Raw genomic sequence first — 14,448 nt, 5'->3', positions numbered from 1 at the left:
GGCTGGCAGTTTTCAAATACACGAATCAACTTATTCAATTTACAAAACTCGTCTACTAGCCATGGTGCACTTTGAAAATGCATTTTTGGTGTTATTTGTAAACAAAAAAAAAGCATTTCTTTTACAAATCATCAAATAAAAATGCATTTTCATATCGAATTAGTCTACCTAAGTATTCTCTGATGCAATTTTGTGGCTGTGACTTTTGCTATTCTAATTTAAATTGTGATCTTACAAAATTTCCTTACTTCGGTTTGAGTTGGACTCAGAAGCTCCTTTGGGCATAGGGAAAAGCGTTACATTAGTTAATACACCTTAATTATAATCTACTGTTGTACATTGGACCTTTATTCTAGCTCTATGAAATTGATGATGATTGCGAGTAATGGATGATTACCAAGCGAGCATTCATGCTACGTAGATGCGTACCTGAAATGATCGGTGTCCAAACATGGGTGCACTACAACTAAAAAATAAAACAAAACAAAATTAAAAAAACATAATTTATTTCTATTACATTGTAATTATCATTCTGTCGGTACATGTGACATAAAAAGCCTTTACCTTTGGATTAAAAAAGCTATCGTTTCCCTCTAAATTAAGTACTAACTTTAAGTAGAGATTCCAGTGTTTGTGATTACATTTTTGCTATTGCATACTGAAATATTATCTAAACAATTAGATTGCATTATATCATTAATAGGAACATAGAGGGCGCCTACTAAAATAATAAATTTCTTTGAGAAATCACAAAGAATAATACGGATAAAATTACACAAAAATAAAATTGAAAACGAAACAAGACTATGACTATGTTTGTTCTTAATTTTCTGGATTTTCTACAGGCGTACCTGCAAGAACAGACGGCCCCTGTATTGGACAGTTGGTTGGAGCGATACCGCCACCGTCTCTCACCAGAATTAGTAGTTTCCACCCATTCCGTTAGTCAAGGGAATATATTAAATATTAAATAGTAATACAATGTGCACGTATATACGACTAAGTTTGCGCGAAGCCGACTTGACGCGTTCTATTGCTATGCGTTCTAGTGTAAAGCGTAGAGTATGCGTGAAAATATTTTGATCAATGGCCTACAAATAATTGTGAAAATAAGTTAATGTTTGAAAATAAATAGCATTTTTAACCAACATACCCCAAAATTGTCTTTCGTGTGCTGTCTGTATTCGAACTATTAAAATGTTTTATTTAGAAACTGAATCATTATAATCTTTACCTAAGCCCATATAAGTCTTTCATTTGTTTTTATAGTGCAACAAAATAATCTCAAGACACCACTATATGCGGTGCCACATTGTTAAGACTTGGTGGTTCAATTATCGAGTGGTGTTATGATAATGTGTGATCATTGGTGGTATGTTACTAATAACGCGGCCGCATTAAGAAATAAAACACTCAAGTCGATTTCCCGCAATATTCTAATCCTAAGATTACTACAACATAAATATCGTAACCTAACACCTAGCATTCGCATAAATAAATATATTTCATTTAAATATTAAGTTGATACATTTCCATTAAATACAATACTTTTGTTGGAATATTTGAGGGTACTACAATAATTTGTTTGCCTCATTAAACATTTAGCTAAGTAGCTATAGAAAAAAGTGCCGAGAAGTGACAAAAAATCTAGAAATTACATTGCAACATCCACTTTATTGTCATGCCTTCATTTGGAGTGTTGATTAAGTACGGTCTTCGTATAAGTACTGTAATATCTAAGTACAAAAAGGTGCGCAAAAAAAGGCAGTGACAAGCAGCCACACAAAAGAATCAACAATAAATAAAAATAAAATTTAAATTCGAAAAATGATAGGAATGATCGTCGCCTCACAACTAAACACAAAACGATCGGTACATGCAAATTACAATAAAAATATTCGTGTTTTTATACAAAAGGGGTGTCCCAAAAACCAACCATATTGGTTAGAAACCGTGCCCTCAATAGACTTGCAATTAATGACATTAAATAGGTTTTCTAAATTTAAATCACATACAATTCCATTAAAATTCTTGCTAATCACGCGTCACTAATTGCAAATCTCATACAATAAATGCTTTCATCAATATATTTGGGAAATGAACCAGATTCCCACACAGCCATTTTTGTGACGATCGATTTCAACACCACGCTGCATTATGAAGTAGGCGGCAGTGTTTAAATCATCAAGATCACAAAAAAAATATTTATGTTATTTTATCTCTAAGATAAAACGATAAAAAGTTTTCACTATGACGATGTCAAAACAGCAAGCAGAAAAGACAAAAATTTGCCACTGGTCACTTCGCGCCATCGTCGAGTAAAAATGTTTTACCGCTTAGAAAATAGCTTGTTAGGTTACTCATGCACTAGCTAGGGTATGTGTTACTAGAAAATTAGCCACGACTACGTTTTTTGTTAGTTTTAACGTACAAAATATTCCTCAAATACGTTCAAAATACCTCTTCCTGCACATTTACGCTATATCAAGGTAACACGAGTCCCTATCCAGTGTGTGAGCACCACAAGACTCGGCAGTAAGGCTACACAGCTATTAGGATTCGGTCGATATGATCGACGCAATTACATTAATATAAATCAGATACACGACATTAAAATTCGCGTGATCTTGATACTTTTAATATTAATTTTATAAAAAACATAAGTTAAAAATCGTGATATTTATATTATTTACTGGATTAACTAGATATTAAGCTAGGCGAATAAAATAATACTCCTAGAACCACTGCCAGCCTTCCCGCTACAAAAGGCTTACGCACACGAACAAATCAGCAACTACTGTTGTTTTTTTTTCGTGTGTCGTTAGCAGAGAAAACATAACGAGAATGTTCAATTGATATTGCAAAGCTAGATCTATAGACAACGGCTTGAGTTTATAATGACCCAGAAGCCAACAGCATAAAAAAACAAGTATCAAAATTGTTTCATCCACCGAAACATCGCGTTTCATTTTGGTCTCTATTCAATAGGGTTAAAGTTCATTCTCGTTAGTTCCAAGCGCACGCTAGACGCGTGGTACCTTCAAACTGCTATGTACATATACATATGGGTGGCTGGAGCCGTCTCTTACTCGTGTGAGCGAGGTTTCCGCGACGCCCATCTCTTTCCCGCGCAGGATCTGATTGGCCAGCTTCTGTTTATTGACGGGGGAGCCTGCAAAAGAGAGTCGAATCACCTGCCTGACGATTACAGACTACTGCTAAACTGTGTGTGATGTGAAGTGATAGTGAATAAGGATAGCACGTCTTGTATCCACTCGATGGTCTCAATATCATTTTTATACAGCAAGAAATTGGACGAAATAGTAGCAGCCAGCTATACATTTTTGGTGCAATAAAACAAAAAAAAAACATCCCTACCTTTCAATACTTAAATGTATTTTTAAAGTACATTTTTAATATTAATGATATAAATGATATAAACAGCGCAGCAATTGGGAGGGAAAAGCAAAAATAACATAAAATTAAATATTGAATGATATCCTAAATATCTACCGATGCTCGGATTTCTTAATGCAGTACACCAGGGTGAGAAAGAGAGATGAAAAATCATAAATAGTGCATATTTTCAGCAGGTTACGGTCTGTAATCGCTTGTTAATTTGACGATAATGGTAACTACAGAAATGTCCATAATGAGAAAGATATTTTTTCCTAGAATAAAGGTTTAGATGGAAAATGACTTGAGGAAAAGAAAACAAGTCTCAATACATGATTATCAGGTACAATTTATGTTGTATTGAAAGTACAGACAATAGCTCATCAAACTAGACACGTTTGTTGTATAATCGCCTCTATTATTAGACACATAAGAGGCCGCTGCGTTGACGTGCCGTCGTCTGTACAAAACACTAAATAAAAATCTATAAATACTTATATCCGATTCAAACTTAGGCTGTTTTTAGAGCTAATAGTATTATTTTTGCATTTCCCACGTATAAAGCTTCTATCTAATGGTACCTTACCTTCCTCAGTTGTTAGTAAGATACTCTGGGATGAGTTAGTTTTAGCGAATAGAAGCAACTCCAACGAAACACAACACAATAAACAATAGGTACTTATTATATCAATTATAGTCTGGTCTGTGAGCACGTAGAATTTTGTCCAATGACCCCATGCTACCCATCCTTATCGCTCGCGCGTAATATGTTGCTGTCGCGCTCGCACACTCACTGCAGCCGCCCGTCGCACAGTCGCGACAGCAACATAATTACGCGCGAGCGATAAGGATTGGTAGCTTGGGGTCATTGGACAAAATTCTACGTGCTCACAGACCGGGCTTTAATTAATCGATCGCCGAATCACTTTTTGGGTTGGTATCTTTTCTAGTTAATTTCCAACAGATATAAAATTGAAAGAATTATTACTTTCAGTTTACAAACACGAAAGCAGTTGACGTTTCATCAATTTTACGGTATATCGTAGTAACAAAATAAGTTTCAAGAACTTTGGCGAACTATATTAAACACAATATCGCTTAGAAACAGTAAACGTAAAAATATGAACTGAAAGGTCCAATATACAAGCGAGATAAAAAAAATACAGTGCGGTGATGTGAAGACAAGGCATGCAAAGCTTTGCCCTAAACATAGTGCGTGTGAGAGGTGTGGGATGTTGTGTGAAGAGTGGCAACACTTGATAAAACCAATCATCGTGGACTGTGGTAACACCATAATAATTGTTTACCTAAGACTCCTGATCATAAAATTCATTTTTCATCATGCGATGTTTTTCTGAAATTGACTGGTGTGATTATGAACTACATGCTTAAATATCGTCAAATTTATATTTATTTAGTGTAACAGCTTGTGATTCGGGTGACTTATTTTTTGATTTATCCATTTATTTGCGCTACATATCACGAAAAATGTGAATAGTGGCAATTTTCTGTTAGCTGGTTGTCCCATACATACTACGAATTCACTGGGACTGAATCTTCGTAGGAAATCAAATCAGTTAGCGCTCAAATTACAAACACTTCGCAGTCTTCTCAGGTAAATGAACTCGCTCTAATGTCTCAACTTAAAAACAACTTTACCGATACTAAATATAGATTGTTGTTGGTATGTGTGTTAGTAGTGTCAAATGGCGTCAGTACTCACCGATATAGGAGAGCATGACGGGCAGGAAGATGAGCCCGTGCGCCGCGCCCACTAAAACTATACCCAGGTACATCCGGAAGTAGAACACCTGAAAATTAATGATGTCGAATTTAAGGGAAAATAATGTTACGAGTAGGTTCACCAGAATAGTTAAGTGGCGGCGGGGTTCGAACCCGCATTCCTCGGATTACGAGTTAACCAGTCTGGCATTTTCACCGTTCGACTATTGCCTCGATATACCTAGAAATATACATGTTATAGGTGTATACTGAACTGACTTTTATCGAAGCCCAGCACATTGATCCCTCTGAACCTCTGAGCTATTCTCCGCTGTCATATTTTCTTACTATAGTAGGGCAGCGACCCAAAGCATGTCTTATTGTCCCATAGGAGCATGTCGTCATTTACTTCTGTCTTTTGCTCTTGTACTCCGCTGTCAGTCACTCACCTGGAAGATCTGACTCTTAGCGAAGCCCAGCACAATAATCCCTCCGAACTTGGTAAGCGTGATGCCGGACAGCACGGACGAGTGAGATGCAGACCTAGGACTTTTCCGCTGTGGTTCTCCTAGCCTCCGATAGGAGATGTCGTCATTTACATCAGTCTCTTGTTCCTGTATTGGACATACCTGGAAGATCTGTCTCTTCGCGAAACCCAGCACGATGGGGATAAGGCCTAAGTCTTCTCCGCTGTAATACTTACTAACTTTGATGGCTCAGCGACCCAAAGTGTGTCTTGAACTCTTGACCTTTGATCTTTTGCTGCAGCTGTAATCCGCTCTCACTAACTTTGATGGCTCAGCGACCCAAAGTGTATCTAGACCTTTGATCTTTTGCTTCTCCGCTGTAATAATAACTGACCTGGAAGATCTGGCTCTTGGCGAAGCCCAGCACGATGATCCCTCCGAACTTGGTGAGCGTGATGCCGGACAGCACGGACGAGCCCATGCGCGCCAGCGACGCCGCCGCGCGCGCCACGCGCGACCCGCCGCCCGCCGTACTGAAGCTGTGCACTAAGTGCGAGCAGAATTCCACGGCTATGCCTACTGCCATCACCTGGGGAAATACGGACATTAAAAATAAACGATATTCCATTACCGTCTGAAAGTGGATGACTATAATAATAAGCTTGGCCACCAGCGGTTATATGCGGCCTCATGATGATCCAACACAAACTGATCTTTGGCTATATCACGGAGTTTAAAGCTGATTTTATTAATACAATTAGATTAAAAATCAGACTATATCTTGCAATTAAAAATATTTGCATATACCTATTAAGGTATAATTGAGAAAAAAAATAAAAACAAAAATCACTTAAATCATTTTTCCTAATTATCTGAATGCGTTTACGAAGCACTTAATATGCTTATTACGTGTAGTTTTAAGAGCTCTATGAAGTATTATAACAATTCTGAATTAAATGTTATTAGTTAACGAGTGAGAATATTTTTGCATAATTTTGAAGTAAAAAAATAGGTAACTTTGAATTTTTATACCGTGAAAACTACTTGGAATTTTCAAACGGGAGTTTTACTATCATGTTTGTATAACTGAGCTCTATACGTTTCATCAAATCAATGAGAATGTCCGTTTATACAGTCCCATAACACACAGTGCGGGCTTTAGATGACGTTATTATAGGTCGCGCAAGTTGAGTTGAGACAGCGTTTGACGTCTTGAGTAGTCGGACTGAAAAGCGTTCTGTCTCGCTTGCAGACATTGAACAAGAGCGAGATAGCTAGTATAATCGATATTTGAACTTGAATGCAACTTTCGTTCACTTCAACTTCCGTTGAGTGATCTCTATCAAATTATAAGATAATCTCAAAAATCAGTTGGGAAAATCAAATCAGTCAAAAAGTAAGAAGTTTGAATAATCTTATCGATTTACAACCACTCGTTTCATTTTAACAAGTTATTTATAAAAAATAGAAAAATGACTTACCAAATTGACCAGAGAAACGGCATTCAAGCTAACGCCCCACCAGTACATCAGTCCGCCGAGGTTCACCACTATCATTGTGATCGTGATCACCACCACCTGAAACAAAAAAATAATTATGGACTTTTTGTCAGTGACCAGAATTAACTTGAGTAGTTAGACGGTACATTTTACATGAGGTTCATAAAACTCCAAATAACGCGAAAATAGCAATGAAGTACAGTATTCATTTGCGTAGATTTTATAGGCACAAATTATGGAACTTGATAGGCGTGATTTGAATGCCATACGTGTCACCCGCAACATTTTATATCAAAACTAGCGGCCGCCCGCGACTTCGTACGCGTGGATTTCGTTTTACCCCCTTAGGGGTGGAGCTTCGTAAAATCCTTTCTTAGCGGATGCCTACGTCATAATATCTACCTGCATGCCTTTCAGCCCGATCCGTCCAGTGGTTTGGGTTGTGCGTTGATAGATCACTATGACAGTCGGTCAATCAGTCAGTCATCTTTGAGTTTATACACCGTGTTACTTTGCATTCTTGCCATATTCACAGAGATAAAAGTAGGGAACAATACCTATTATTTAAGATAAACAAGAGACTCCCATAAAGAAAGTACACTAAGATTTTAGTAAATTTGGTTTTTCAGTACAAATTGGAATAAACCAATTTTGTCTCGCACGTTCTACAGGTGCAAGTGGAATAAACCTAGTGGGCGTGGCCTAGTTCTTAATTTTATGGCTTTGGGTACCAGCCTTTTTATCCAGTCATAATAACTATTTTAAAATACTCTTCAGTTGATTACAGATTTTCCTTTCTACTTTACGGGCTTAGGACCGTCAAAAATACGTAATAATTAATAGGGTTTCAATTAATTTACAACATTGTACCCTATTTTTACAAATTAATAAATTGAGTATGAAATGAAATCACCTTATTCACAATTAATTATTTATTTATAAGTTCCTACTTACAAAGTTTACGTACTGCGAAGCAAGTGTGTTCAAAGTGTCCTCCTTTCTGATGAAGGCACAGTCTAGCACGGCGAAGCGTAGGTTTTTCGCTTTAGTTTTCGCAACACATAAACGTTTTGTATCACAGTTTCACTAAAACAATCCTTTCATGTAACGCGTTTACACTGTTTATCTCTTCTGCGCATACCAGTCGTTTCGAGTCACTCCAAAAATCCATTGGTGTCAGGTCCGAGGATCGTGGTGGCCAAGCTACTGGACCCCTCGTCCAATCCACTGTTCACCAAACGTATTATTCGCGTACTTGACGTCCTCATTGTGGGGGAGCACCATCCTACTGGTAGTAGAGCATTTGGTGTAACGCTAAGGGTACGTCATCAAGCATTTCGTCTAAGACGTCTTGCAGACACTCCAAGCACCATTTTGATTAAATTATTCGTTGTTTGAATACACTTCAGTCATTTTTGTATTATTTATAACGTGATTTGTGTTTGATGGATTTCTCAGTTTTTTACAAGTGTCAAAAAGACATTTTAAAGACAATAGATTGCAACAATGACATATCATATAAATATAGATGACCCACGCTGAACTGTCCCACCAAACTCAATGACAGGGGGGCGCTACCATCGTTCAACTATATGGTTTCCAACATGGCAAAAATCGAAACCAGCGATCCGGTATTGACGGTGGCGCCCCACTGTCAATGTCATGCATAGGACAGTTCAGTATTTTGGAACTATAGACACGTTATGCGCCTACATTATTGTATTTTAAAATGGCGCAAGTAGTCCTATTTTATAACAGCTATTCATTTTGACATTTTGCACAGAAAAGGAGAATGGGGTAGAGTGAACCTCACAGATATAGAGAACCTAAATTGTATTTTCGAATGAACTATCAAACTAATATTTAAACAAAAGCAAGACAAAACGTAACTTATTATTTTCCCTTAAATCAACTTGAGTCTTATGCCTTTTTTGTCTTTTATAATGAGTTTTCAAATCCGGATTATTTTTATGTGCAAAATTTATGACGTTTTACCCTGAGATTAAGAGTGGAATATTCTCTAGTTAGCTACAGACAGACAGACAGACATGACGAACCTATAAGGGTTCCGTTTTTGCAATTTGGCTACGGAACCCTAACAAGACATTAAAATTCGATTATTTATACAAATTGCAATCTTTTTGGGATCGGGAAGTAGCATTTCTGACTGTAGGCTTTGAAATATAATCCTCGATAGGAAAACATAGTCCGCCCATATTTTTCAGATTAACCACAGTTTTGATTTAGCAGACTGTAAATTTATACAGGTACATCAAATTTGTTTGGGACTAGAAGCGTATTGTAAAAATGTCCAAGGATAAATAATAATAATAAATAATTATTATTATTCGTTTCTGCTATAATTTTGTTCCTCGAGTAAGTCTTTTTCGTTTGATCATAAATCATTATAATCATACAGTAATTGATTTTATCGATTTCGGATGAATACGTGTCAACACAGGAATACATAATTATAATAATATTCTTTTCTAGAGAAAAACAATTCCGTGAGTTAAATGCAGAGTTCTTAAGTGAAGATATTCGCCCCAACTTCCCCTGGCAGTGGCCTCTAGATTTTAGCTCACATGTCAAACCGTCAACCCTTGTCAAATTGAATAAAAATTAAAATTTAATTTTTTACGAATGAAATGACACATTTTTCTGGTTCATAATAGTGGCAGTGTAATTTGTGCATCAACTAAAAACACACGAAGGCATATCATCAATCAATCAGGAAGGCAATCGGGAAGTGCATTCGTGGCTGTTCGCGGCAACCGATCATGTACGACTGAATGCAAGAGGTCCAATTGTATCTCTTTTGCATTGCCATTCTTGAGCGGGTATAACGTATCTATACTATAAAAACATCTTAGGATTGCAATAGATATTTAAAAATTACAATAAAAAGTAAAAAAGTCTCCATCGCCATCGCCAACAAGTGATGTGCATGCGTTACGATAATTAGTGGTGTGTTTAACAGATTGTCGATAAAATAAAATATACAAGATTAAAAAAAAATTTTTTCGGGCATTATTTTTTTACGGATTTGTGTTCAGTATCAGTAATATAGTAACCTCTGTAAATATGGCAAGAATGCAAAGTAACACCCTGTATTTAGATAACTATAAAAGGAAGTAGGATTCTCACCAGCGCGGAGAACAGGTCGAAGCCCATCAGCAGGAAGGTGACGATGAAGATGGACAGCACGAATATACCGATGGACTCATGTCGGGTCATGAAACTTTTAGAACTCCTCCTATATTCTTCTGACTAATTTCGTTGCGGGTCCAATGACAGTTTAACTTTCAACACAAACTAGAGCTTCATTGGTTGGATTTTTATTGGCAGTCAAGCAGTAGATCCTGGCTACACAGGAGTTGCAGCGGTGGGTACGAGAGGTAGGAATGGTCCCGTATAAAACATTGAGTATCTCACCAGCGCGGAGAACAGGTCGAAGCCCATCAGCAGGAAGGTGACGATGAAGATGGACAGCACGGAAATGCCCATGGACTTGAGCGTGTCGGGCCACATGGTGAGGTACTGCTCGTAGAACACGTAGAATACGGAGTATGGGAACACGTTCACTGTTGTGTTCTTGCCCTGGAAGTATAGGAAGAGATTAACTAACGTATTCACAAACGATGCATGCTTAAGTGAAGCAGCAACGTTATGCGAAGTTAACGCACAGGATTGAATAAAGCTCTGTGATTTAGTTCGTGTATGTCACTCCGCCACTCAAGTATTGTCTATGAATAGGTTTTCGGGACCCTGTGCGTTCATGCGCACTGTGAGACCTCATAGTAATGTTTGTAAATACGGGTGTTAGAGCCTGTTTAGCCACTTGCTGATATTAGGAACTTATCCTAATAATACTGTTAAGTTAGATAACTTTTGTGTAATGTAACTCAAGCATAAATTAAAAATCCATGCTCGGTTGAATTTGAAGACATTTCTAAAAGTGTAGCTTCATATTCAAGCATCATTTCAGAATCCTCTAGAGACTTGGTATGTCACCAGGGCGCGGGGCGTGAGTATGGGTTTAATTTCATCATCATTTCTGCCACAGAATGCCCACTGACACAGGTCTCCCTCAATTTGCATAATTTACAGTACAACAAAGTCAACAAACACATGTGGTGTGAAAGTCTTTCGACATCCAGCGAGCTTAAGATTCACATAATAAGTAGATTATATTCATACCAGTTCCTTCAAGTTGCGGTTGAGAGTTTCTGTCAAATTGGCGGCCACGTTTCGCGCGCCGCGTAACGCAGAATAGTAGTCTTCGCTCGTCTTCAGTACAGTGTGGAAGCCTGAGGGACAAATTGATATGAATGCCTTATTTTAAACGCCAGTAGATTTGACAACAGTAATAATAATGTACTTTTACTGCTGTCAAATAGTACTTTAGAATATTCTTTAACAATTACATTGTATTTTTTATCGATCAATTGTTTGTGATCTAAAAAAGAAATGTATGCTTTATTACCTGAATAGTATGTAGCTCCAATGTTAGCCTCGCTTAGATTCTTCATCATGTGGTAGTTGACAGCACTGAAACAAAAATATAAAATAAAGCCTATGCCTTTATGGACATCATCTTTTAGTAATTAGCTCCTATGAGCGTGCCGTGGGTGTTACCAGGCCTCCGTCACTCGCCTATGCCGGCCGAGATAATTACCTACAGCGCGCGACAACTTCAAGTTGCAAATCAGTAAAGGCCGCCACGCGCCGTGACGCGCCTGTGAGCACACGCGTATTTCTATACACGCTCGGTGTATCATCGTCGCAATCAAGGTTTATTGTTCAAACGGCACTGTTATTCTTCTTTAATGGAAAATCTTAATATTTAGGAGTAATAATTAACTGTAGTGATTTAAATAATTATAAAAAACTACACTTAATAATTTTGAAATACTTATGACAAAAAACTGTAGCAAAAAAATTATTTTAGCTAATAAAAACATTAACTTTACTTCACCGTGTCTATTTTCCGACACAACACCTTTTAAAACTGTTTGTCCAATTTCGAATTATCGCAACACTGAAGTTTATTAATAGGTACGATTATACAAACACCACTAAATTAAAGTTTACCAATCGTAAATACAATAAAAAATTAAGTTTTTATTTATTTTACTTTGCTTATACAACCCTGACGCTTGAGCTGTGAGGTAGATCAATTCTGAACACAAAAAAAATTGCGTTCTTGTGAGCGTAGTAGTAAGGTGCGATTTCGAATGCACCATGTGCGTTGGATACATTGCATTATTATTATTACCGTTAAAATGCCGGCATCTGATCCTACACAAAGGAGTGCAATTTCTGTTGCTACTATTATGTATTCTGTGGTGTTAGTGAGAGTACATTTATGATATCACTGAGCATTTAGGGAACGCCACACATCGATCATTTTTATTATTTTACATAACTAGCTTTTGCCCGCGGCTTCACCCGCGTGAAATTTCGTTTGTCACAGATCGTCATAAATTATAGCCTATATGTTACTGGGTTATAAACAATAATACTGTAAAGTTTCATCAAAATCCGTTCAGTAGTTTTTGCGTGAAAGAGTAACAAACATCCAGACATCCAAACTTTCTCATTTATAACATTAGTAGGATATGGCGATCACTTATCAAGTGACCCTAATGCCCATTTGCCCAATTTACCCATTTTATTAAAAACCCCTCACATCCTATATTTCATCATAGAATATAATTATCTATTTAAATAACAAACGTACTTTCCGTAGGCCGCGTGGCCTCCTTTGGCGCAGCTCTCGTCGGGGTTGTCCTGCAGGAAGAACGGCACGTAGTGGCGGAAGGCGCTGGCGTTGGGCCGCTGCTCCGCGCCCACCAGTGGGATGTGGCATTGGTCACAGTCTGGGCAATACAAGATTTGTTTAGTTGCTGTGCTATAGGGCTCAAAGGTATCTCAAATTGCTGCGTATGACGTAGTTTAAGAAACAAGCTTGTTTAATAGCTGTGCATCTGAAGTAGGGGTATGAGAAAAAATATATTCGTCAGATTAAAGCCTTTGGGGGTTTTAGTGCGCCTTCACATTACGTCGCAAACAGTGTGGCAGCGGCGTTTTTATAATGTGAAGGCAGGCATCCGCTGTCACACTACTTGCGACGTAATGTGAAGGCGCTCTTAGAACAGTAATCATACGTTTTAGCAGTTGCAGTTGTGGGTGGGAACGAGAGGCAGGTAATCGCATAATATATAGTGTGCTGTATATTTGTCGTAAAAATAAATCTTAAAAGATGTAAAATAAGGCTTTTAATGGATTACATCGGAAACCATAGATTTTTCATGTTCACAAAATGTTCAAAATCATGCTATTAAAGTTTTTTAATCGGGCATGTGATTAACCCGAGCGAATACGCAGTTTTATTTTCAAATAGATATAAAACACTGCTAAAGTGAAGTGAAGATAGTTTTCAAATCTTCTACTAATAAATAAGCACTGAATATTATAATTACCGTCGTGAGTATGAGGACAGTAGCTGTTATTCCCTGGGAACACCTTACAGCACTCGCCGATAGAAGCCCAGTCGAAGAAGTCGTCCAGCCACGAGTTAGGCGGCTGAAGCAGATACGTCTCATTGGGCGTGCGGGTAGCTGGAGAAAAAGAAACAGAATAATTACTTGAAACACTTACTTTATTGCAGCTGGCAGCACATCAGACTGTACATTTTTATTGCATTTCACTGGTTGGGTTTTTATTGCCGGTCAAGCTATAGATTTATGTAGTAGCCACAGGAGCTGCAGCGGTAGGAAATAGTCCCGTTAAAAAAGTAAAATATCAAGCTAGTTCTAAATCCCTAAAACACGTGTTGTCAACACATCGGTAGCCAAAAAGTTGACAACAACTTTATTCCAATTGTAACAAAGACGTGTTACGAACTTATTGGCTACTTTAGGTGTCACATACTACACTGGTCATCACAAAAATCGGCCCACCTACGTTTTACAGGAACACTCGTTTCTACTGACACAATCATGGTGCCCCAACAATATTAGTGTTATTTGAAAGCCCAATAAATATCCTTAAAGAAAAACACATTTAATTTCCTAATAAACGATTAACATATACAATAAATGTGACTTGAAAAACTTGAAAAAAGACCTCACTTTGGGCTCACCTCTGGGATCAATTGGACCAATTTTTATGGTTATAAAACCAAATAATGATCTCACGTGTCCTCTTTAACAGATGGATAGCGATTAATCCCAACTTAACGGTTTTATAGCCATAAAAGTTGGCTCAAGCGTAACTACCTATTTTTTGAAGAAGTGACTGGATTCTTCTAGACACATTTTTGGGGTAAAAACCTTTCCTTTAATGAAATGAAGTTTAGA

The 14,448-nt window shown here is 37.5% G+C and overlaps 1 protein-coding gene across 1 annotated transcript in view; it reads right to left on the bottom strand.

Annotated features, from left to right (window-relative positions):
• Positions 1-2,453: 2,453 nt before the first annotated feature.
• The window catches only part of LOC135079024 (NPC intracellular cholesterol transporter 1), a 73,221-nt gene continuing 61,226 nt past the window's right edge, over positions 2,454-14,448 (bottom strand). Inside the window, exons 17-25 of the mRNA XM_063973653.1 lie at positions 13,570-13,707; positions 12,828-12,966; positions 11,571-11,635; positions 11,285-11,394; positions 10,520-10,684; positions 7,067-7,162; positions 5,980-6,174; positions 5,120-5,207; positions 2,454-3,172 (exon numbers count right to left, since the gene is read on the bottom strand). Of these exons, the coding sequence (XP_063829723.1) occupies positions 3,024-3,172; positions 5,120-5,207; positions 5,980-6,174; positions 7,067-7,162; positions 10,520-10,684; positions 11,285-11,394; positions 11,571-11,635; positions 12,828-12,966; positions 13,570-13,707 (1,145 nt within the window). The 3' untranslated portion in view covers positions 2,454-3,023. The remainder of the gene's footprint in view (positions 3,173-5,119; positions 5,208-5,979; positions 6,175-7,066; positions 7,163-10,519; positions 10,685-11,284; positions 11,395-11,570; positions 11,636-12,827; positions 12,967-13,569; positions 13,708-14,448) is intronic.

Source organism: Ostrinia nubilalis, chromosome 15 (assembly GCF_963855985.1).
Source record: "Ostrinia nubilalis chromosome 15, ilOstNubi1.1, whole genome shotgun sequence".
Lineage (NCBI taxonomy): Eukaryota > Metazoa > Arthropoda > Insecta > Lepidoptera > Crambidae > Ostrinia > Ostrinia nubilalis.
Note: the sequence above shows the minus strand (reverse complement) of the source record. Positions and strands in the feature narration are given on the sequence as shown.